General features: G+C 55.7%; 4 protein-coding genes; 2 read left to right on the top strand and 2 right to left on the bottom strand.

Annotated features, from left to right (window-relative positions):
• The window catches only part of CHC_T00001056001 (hypothetical protein), a 1,888-nt gene extending 473 nt beyond the window's left edge, over positions 1 to 1,415 (top strand). The window contains 2 exon segments of the mRNA XM_005718517.1: positions 1 to 1,246; positions 1,247 to 1,415. The exon segment at positions 1 to 1,246 is cut by the window's left edge and continues 473 nt beyond it. Coding sequence (XP_005718574.1) covers positions 1 to 1,246 — 1,246 coding nt within the window. The 3' untranslated portion in view covers positions 1,247 to 1,415.
• Positions 1,416 to 1,466: 51 nt separating this feature from the next.
• Positions 1,467 to 3,350, bottom strand: CHC_T00001055001 (hypothetical protein). Its single transcript, XM_005718516.1, has one exon. The coding sequence runs from the start codon at positions 3,348 to 3,350 to the stop codon at positions 1,467 to 1,469; it is 1,884 nt and encodes a 627-aa protein (XP_005718573.1).
• A 387-nt stretch (positions 3,351 to 3,737) lies between these two features.
• CHC_T00010285001 (ribosome biogenesis regulatory protein (RRS1) family protein) lies at positions 3,738 to 4,523 on the top strand. Its single transcript, XM_005718515.1, has one exon. The coding sequence runs from the start codon at positions 3,738 to 3,740 to the stop codon at positions 4,521 to 4,523; it is 786 nt and encodes a 261-aa protein (XP_005718572.1).
• A 213-nt stretch (positions 4,524 to 4,736) lies between these two features.
• Positions 4,737 to 5,495, bottom strand: CHC_T00009092001 (Serine/threonine protein kinase (fragment); the record flags this gene model as incomplete). The annotated part of the gene is made up of 1 exon (XM_005718514.1): positions 4,737 to 5,495. A coding segment is annotated over one exon (759 nt), but the record flags the coding sequence as incomplete, so codon positions are not given.
• Positions 5,496 to 7,995: the final 2,500 nt, after the last annotated feature.

Genomic DNA, 7,995 nt, shown 5'->3' with positions numbered 1-7,995 from the left:
CGAGCAGTCTGGGCGTGACGCGTGGCGCGACGTCGCCGCCGGCCGCTTCATCGTCGTCGTAGACGACGAGCACCGCGAGAACGAGGGCGACTTGATCCTCGCCGCGGACAAGGCCACCCCCGAGGCCATCGCTTTCATGGTCAAACACACCTCCGGCGTCATCTGCTGCGCCATGGAGGGGCACGATTTGGACCGCCTGCAGCTTACCCAGATGGTCCCGAATAATACAGATCCCAAGAATACCGCCTTTACGATTACGTGCGACTTGAAGGAGGGCACCAGTACTGGCATCTCTGCCGCGGATAGGGCGAGGACCCTGCAGGCATTAGCAGATCCAAACGTCCAGCCGGACGACTTTAATCGCCCGGGCCATATCTTCCCGCTGCGGTATCGGGAGGGCGGCGTTCTCAAGCGCGCGGGGCACACAGAGGCGAGCGTCGACGTCGCCCGCCTTGCCGGCTGCACCCCGGTCGGCGTATTGAGCGAGATAGTGAACGACGACCCCATTGGCTCCATGGCCCGCCTCCCGGAGCTCAAGGTCTTCGCGAAGGAGCACGGCCTGGTCCTCACCTCCATTGCAGACCTGGTCAAGTACCGCTCCATGCAGGAGAAGCTCGTCGTGCGCGTGGGCGAGGTCCCGGCCCGCCTCCCGACACGCTACGGCACCTTCGACGCCTTCGCGTACCGGAGCGTGCTGGACGGCGTCGAACACGTCGCCCTGGTCGTGGGCGGGGGGGACGACCCGGAGAACCCCAAGTTCGATGGCCCGGTTCTGGTGCGCGTCCACTCCGAGTGCTGTACGGGCGATGTCTTTGGCTCGCTGAGATGCGACTGCGGGCCGCAGTTAGATTTTGCGCTCGAGGAGATCGCGAAGGAGGGCCGCGGCATCCTCGTCTACCTGCGCGGACAGGAGGGCCGCGGCATCGGACTCGCACATAAGATGCGCGCGTATGCCCTGCAGGATAGGGGGAGGGACACCGTGCAGGCCAACGAGGAGCTTGGCCTTCCGGTCGATAGTAGGGAATATGGCATTGGAGCCCAAATTTTATCCGACTTGAACGTGTCGCAGATTATCCTCATGACTAATAACCCGGCCAAGTACTCGGGACTAGGGGGATATGGCCTCAAGATTGTCGACCGGAGACCGGTGCATATCTCGCCAAACCCGGAGAATGTCAAGTATTTGCAGACGAAGAAGCTAAAGCTAGGGCATTGGCTTGATCTTTCTAGTACGGACGCTCAATGACACCTACTTTCCTTGCCATCGCTTTTCGGGTTGTTGCCCTTTCTCGGCCTGGTAGGCGGTGGTACGCGTGTTACGATGGGATGGCACTGATCAAGCTGTTAGTTATCAGTTGTTTATTGCGCCCCTTCTAGATCTATTAACGTCATAAAGTTCATTGTAATCTTCACAATCAAGCACGCGCGCAGCAGAGCTGCATTGCAAAGCCTCATGTAGGCGACTCTTACGTCCATGTCGGTGTCCGTTTCACCGATGAAATTTGCCTGGCTCGAAGTTCACTGTAGATCAACGCCTCCATTTGCAAACCAGCCTTCTCGTCTTTCTTCATTTGCTCCTTGATAAGAGCTCGGGCACTCTTTAGGTGCTGATCATGTAGAGGATCCGCTGTCTTGAGAGTCCGAAGACACTTAAGCGTTGTAGATGTATCTTGCGTCGAGTTGTTATATTTTCGCAGTATCTCGTGGGCAGAAGCGTCCCGTTGCACAAGATATAGTCCTGCATTTGTTTCTTTGTCCCCGTTTCTCTCTAGGCATGGAATGGGGAGCTTCCTTCTAGCAGCAGAAGACAGCAGATTTCTTTTTTGCTCCTCGATTTCTTTCTCGTATCTCGATTTCTTTCTCAGTTGCACCTCCTCGGCGTCTTCAGCAATATCAGTCCCGTCGTTCGGTTTCTCTGTGCTTTCATCCAGTGCAGACTCATCGATTTCGATCTCATACTCATTTTCTGGTTGCGGCAATCCGCTGATACCTTTCCGTACTGTTGCTTTCAAGCTTTTCAACTTCTCTCTCTTCGCCTGGGCTAGTTGAGCTCCTTTGCTTGAGGAGTATGAGTCATGAGTAGTTGATAGGGGAGTGGCAAGCGGATTGGGAGTTGGCAGAGTACTTCTCATTGGTGTAACGCCACTCTGAAGTCCAAGTTGTGGCAACGGATTATTCTTGCCTCCTCGCAGCGGAGTTTGAGCTGACTTCAAGTTAACAATTGTTTGAAGATGACGTCGACGAATAGCGGCCCATGGCTCCGCGGCAGTTTGTGCGGGATCATCTAATGCAGAGCCTCTTCCGTACTCTCCTTCTTGAGTTTGTGACATAGTCGCGCTTTCTGCACCCGACGCATTTCCGTTTTCTCGTAGAGCTGAAGCGCCCTGCTTGGCAATATTTTCCAGATCAAAGTCAGAGACTTGTGGTGCCGGGAGCGAGAGACGAGCCTTTTTCAGAGCAGGAGTTGGTGGTGCGTAGTTCTTCTTGTTTAAGCCGAGGGCTGCAGGCAGGTTTGTGGCTTCTAATCGTTTTCTTTTCTCAGAATCTTTCTTCCTGAGTTCCTCTTCCCTCTCCTCTTCGCCTTTTCCCTTGTATTTCTGTAACAATTTTCCAATCTGATTCTTACTGTCGCTCTCTTTTGCCACTCTCTCGTCTTCAGCTGTTATATCGTAAAACCCCGGCACAGGCGCGCGTTCAAACGGGATTTCTGTGGCGTAGTCTGTGACCTTGCGATTCTTCCGGCGAGGCTTGAGGTCGATTCCCGCTGCTTTGAGTTCGCGTCTCTTCTGTAGTTGAGCCAACCGCTTGGCAGCTTCTAGTTGCTTCTCCCTGGCTTTCCTCTTGGCCTTCTTCCCCTTTGTATTCGCGAGTCTCGCGCGGGCCTCGCTGAGCATCTCCAGCTCATCCTCGTCCATGTCAACAGGATCCGGCCTTGCGGGCTTGGACTCTGCGGGCACGTCGGCGTCGCCGACTCTCCCCTGCGCCGTAACCACCGCGGCGGAGGAAGGCCCCGCCTCATCGGGCCCGCGCTGCGCCTGGTCGAGGAGCTTCTCATAGTGCTCGAGGCACTGGGCCGCGGTTCGGCCGATCATGGGGGCAATGGTACGCCAAGAGGTGGGGAAGATTTTGGCGAGGTGGAGGAGCTTTTCTTCCTCTTCGCGTGTCCACTGGGTCTTCTTGATGGCAGGGTCCAGCCACTCGAACCAGCGGGCTTTGCATTGCTTGGCGGATTTGCGCACGAGCAGCGAGGCGATGCGCGCCCACTGGTTCTTGCCGTACTTCATAACGGCGGCCTTGAGAATCTCATCTTCCGAGTTCTTCCACACGCCCCCTTTGTACTGAATCCTCATCTTGAGCTAGGCGGAAAGGTTCGACGAAGGGGAGGCGAGTTTCCGCACGACGTAAGTGCGCAAAGGGAGGTCTTTCTGTCGGAGACGGTTTATGATGAAAGTAGACAACGCAGGAAGTCTGGAGCTCTGGGTGTTTTGAGTTATGGTGGATTGGAGACGGTGACAATCCAGTAGGAGAGCTGAAGGGCACAGCGAGGTTAAAAAACGGGACTTTCTGGCAGGCAACGAATTTTGCCCCCACCAGGCATTAATCTCTACCTTGCTGGACGCACGTTCTGATGGCGGCGGCGTAAATCGCCCCATTTCCCCTTCCCCCCAGCGTAAACTTCAAGGCAGATCACCCGCTATCGTTGGGGCCAGCTTCCCTCACTTTTCTACTCTCGCACCATGACCACCTTTCAGATCCCACCCGGCTACGAAGTCGACCTCGGAAACCTCGCTGCTTTCGACAAGCGCGTTGGTATCGAAGGCACTCCAGTCGAAGTGGCGACGCAAGGCGTTGAGCCCTTGGTGCACGCCATATTCTCTCTCCCCGTGCTTGAGAGCGACGAGGCCAAGCTAGTCTCGCTCCCCAACGGCGCGTTCCATCTCCCCCGCGCCAAGCCTATTCCGAAGGAGCGCGCCCTGACGAAATGGGAAAAGTTTGCTAAGGAGAAGGGCATCCAGAAGAGGCACCGCGACAGACTCGTGCTCGATGACGCCACGGGGGAGTATGTCCCGCGCTACGGGAAGGGGAGTAAAAACGCGCTGGATAGAGACGTTATTTTGCCGCACAAGGAGAGCATGGGGGAGGACTATGACCCGTTTGCGCAGAAGAGAAAGGAGAAGAAGCAACGGATCAAGGAGAATACCAAAAAGCACAATTCCAATCTCGGGCGCGCCGCGAAGGGCCGACGGGCACAAATAAACCCAGTGCACGCACTTGATGTGGGGAAGGCGGGGCCGAGTGGCAAGAAGTTTTTACCCAAGAAGGGCCTCAAGGATTCCCTCGCCATTGCCCAGCGCTCTACCGCTTCTGCGGGGCGTTTTGATCAAAAGGTTACCAATGAACCCAAGGCAAAACTTCAAGGCCGCAAGAAGAAGTTTCAAACTATTGTAGATAAGAAAGCCCTGGGTAAGGAGAAAGAGAGGTCCCAGAAGATTGCAGAAAGAATCCTAATGGGTCGAAAGTAGTTCACGCCTAAGACTCTAGTGTGTATAGTACTGCTCTCATAATCCAGAGCTTTGTACTTGGGCCTCCCAAAGGGAATCTTTTTTTTTTTTTACATAGGATGTTACCAAAAAACTTGTGATGGGCTCCATTGTTATCAGGCACGTGGAGAGCGAGTCAATCTTCTAATGCTCTCCGCGCACCCATATTGCCTGACTGGAAAATTGTGCTACGTCTTATTCCGGCATTGCTTCCAGGGCTTGTACGAGTTGCGCAAACGATGGTCTTACATTCGGGTCACTGTCCCAACACGCTTTCATCAGCTTGACCAGCGGCGCGGGGCACTTGGGTGGTATTGGAGGCCTCATGCCCTGTTGGACAACAGCCATACCTACCTGCATCGGTTGCATCCCAAAATACGGCAGCTTTCGAGCCACCATTTCCCACAGTAAGATACCAAAGGAGAACACATCTGCCTTTTCAGAATACGGTTTGCTTGTTAGGACCTCCACTGCCATGTACTGAAACGTTCCGCATTGCCCTGTCATTTGCGCAGCTGCCGCACCACGAGAGAGACGTGTGAGACCGAAATCACCCACTTTGCAATTAAAGTCCTTATCCAGCATGAGGTTGGATGACTTGAGGTCTCGGTGCAGCAATTTGCTATCATGCAGATACCGCATTCCCCTGCAAGTGTCCATGGCAAACTTCTTCCGCATAGACCAGGGGACTCGCATCTGCGATTGATGGAGGACGTCGAACAATGTTCCCCGAGACATAAACTCTGTGATAATCATGAGATTTGGTGGCATCGTGCAGGCACCCACAAATCTTAAAATGTTAGGATGTTGTAAAGTACACAAAACTGCGACCTCTGATTGAAATTCTGCGATGGAAGAGGCATTGGATAAAGCATGTGCATGAATCTTCTTAACCGCCACCGTTTCACCTCGAAACTTGGCTTTGAACACAATCCCAAATCCACCAGACCCGACTTACTTTCCAAAAGTTACTTCGTATGGGGCCACTTCAAACCTGGGATTTATGCTTGGTGTCTTCTTGCCACTGGCTGCTGCGGCCAAAGCTTCTTTGCTTCCGCCGATGTGATCACTGTCAACCTTCTGTGAGGCACTTTCCTTTGCCTTTGCCGTCTTCTTTCGTTTCGGTGGCTCCTTGTCAAACGGAATATGCTTCTCATCAGTAGGCTTCTTGTGCGTTGATTTCCGAGGACGAGTTTCTTTCCCTTTCGATTTCTTTGGAAGGATTTTTCTTGCTTCTTCTTCCTCTTCTTCAGTGGAATCGTCGTTATTGCTGGAGCTCGTTTCACTCTCTGACTCGGAATCCACAGATGGGCGTCTTCCACGCCTGTTCTTAGGTCTGGAAATCGACCGCCTGGGGCTTCTACTGAGTTCTGGGTCGCTTCCAGTATTCGTGACACGACGATGACGGCCCGTCTCTCTCAAGCGAGATTTCCCAGTAGGCGGGCGTTGCCTTACTGGAGATTCGGAGTCTGAGTCTGTGAGCACATCACCGTTCTCCGGGTGATGGTGTCTAGACATCCGCCGTTCGCCTCCCTGAGGGACATCGCCTGCGGAGCTAGAGCGAACCCTGCTTGCAGGAAGCGTAGAACGGACAGGAATGGCAGGCCCTGCGACTGGTTGCATGTCAGCGCTGTGAAAAGATTTGGCGACGCCCTTCCGCACGCTTAGTGATAGTTTCGCCATACCGTGAACAGGAACGGCAGGTCGACTTTCTGAATACGGTGGCAATCGTTCAGATGTTCTTGCATCGGAAACGATTTCGGTTGCAGGAGAAGCTAGTCGTATTTCGGTGACCGTCTTTCCATTCTGCTTTGCTTCTTTTCTCTTCTTCGCCTTCTTCGATTTCTTCTGTTTTTCCGCAATTCCGTCGACGATGGGGATATCTTCCTGACGTTCCTCTTCGTTTGACGACCTCCGCCCATTCGCGACTTCGTCGTCTTCTCCCAAGTCGGGAGTGGCTTCACCGGCATGCACTTCTGTCAAGGAGTCTTCCTCTACACTAGGAACCTTCTTCTTCTTCTTCTTCTGCTTTTTCTTCTTCTTCTTTTTCTTTCTCATGGCAGACACGATTTCTTGCACGCTAAGATTTGTGGCCGGTTCATCACCTAGATCCAGCAAAGCAGACGGGGGGCACATGGCAAGAAGCGCCTCATTCGAATGTACGGATTCTAAAGCAGTCTTGGTGGAGCGATGTGCAATGGCCATTTCCGCGTTCAACTCTGCCTTATCTCGTTCATCTGCGGTGGCGTATACGTAACATATCGTGAGATATGCTTTAGAAATCTCCATTACCAGCAGTGGAACTGCGCTTTGCTTGAGACTTGCGCTTGGATCCTTTGCAGTGACGCACTTTCGCAGCAAGCCGTTGCACTTTTCGACAATTTCCAGCGTCGCTCTCACGGCCTCTCGCCTCTTGCCGGAAAACGCGGCGACGCTGTCCAGCCTGGGAATCCACCGGGTGGATAGCGCCTGCGCAAAGTTGGCATGCAAGAAGATGCGCTTCCTCACGATGGCGACATACCAGGAAATCTCCCCTGCCGCAAAACAGTAGGCCAGCAGATGCGGTTTGCCCGGCTTACTCGGGATGCGCTCCCTCGTCCACTCTGACTCTGCCCAGCTCAGAAAGCCGTCCTTCGTGATGGCGACCGCGGTGAGGTGTGCCGGCCCCTCGGCAACCAGCTGATGAATGAGCATGGCGGCCTTGAACGCGACGATGGGATTCTTGGATATCTTGAGGGCAAACAGCATCTTGAAGAGGCGCTCGGGCATCTCTGGCGAGGCGGCGCACGCCGCAAGAACAAGGTCGACGTCCTCCTGGCGGAACGGCTCCGGATCTGCGTGTGCGAGGCGCATGACAACCTGTTGCAACTCGGCATCGCCGAGCTCCGGCAGCGGCTCCTGCGGGTGGGGCGCATGCGTCCTGGCGTCCGCAGGCGCGACAGGTAGCACGCGCTCCCCCTGGCGCACGTCCGGGCGCGCGTGCGGCTCGAGCCCGCGGACCGAGTCCAAGTCGGCGCCGAGCAAGGTCTCCTTCCTGCGGTCGGTCTCTAGCGGCTTCAAGGCGGCGGAGCAGTGCGGCACGAGCCCCCTGGCGGCGGCGAGGTCGTACCGAAAGACGGTGAGGTCCGGCACGTCGTGCATCGGGACGAGCAAGACGGCCTCGAGCAGGCGTGCGACGGCGGGTGGGACATCCGGGCGGACGGGCAGGGCACGGCGCGGCGGGCGCCACGGGGCGCCGTACACGAGCTCGTACAGCATGGCGGCGAGGGCGCGGACGTCATCGCGAGCGGAGAGCGGGCGGTTGCGGTTAGCGAGGCGGTTGGCGCGGGCGTAGCCGAAGCCGGCCAGGACGGGGGCGCGGCGGGCGGGGAGGAGGACGTGTGCGAGCGAGAGGTTGCCGTGGGCGGGTTGGTCGAGGGCGTGGCAGACGGCGTGGACTGCGGCGGCGACGGCT

The sequence above is a fragment of the Chondrus crispus genome, genomic scaffold (assembly GCF_000350225.1).
Source record: "Chondrus crispus Stackhouse genomic scaffold, scaffold_393, whole genome shotgun sequence".
In the NCBI taxonomy this organism is placed as follows: Eukaryota; Rhodophyta; class Florideophyceae; order Gigartinales; family Gigartinaceae; genus Chondrus; species Chondrus crispus.
Note: the sequence above shows the minus strand (reverse complement) of the source record. Positions and strands in the feature narration are given on the sequence as shown.

Bases quoted from the DNA above. Each gene is read 5' to 3' on its own strand.
- CHC_T00001055001 (XM_005718516.1), bottom strand. From the start codon at position 3,350: ATGAGGATTCAGTACAAAGGGGGCGTGTGGAAGAACTCGGAAGATGAG.
- CHC_T00010285001 (XM_005718515.1), top strand. From the start codon at position 3,738: ATGACCACCTTTCAGATCCCACCCGGCTACGAAGTCGACCTCGGAAAC.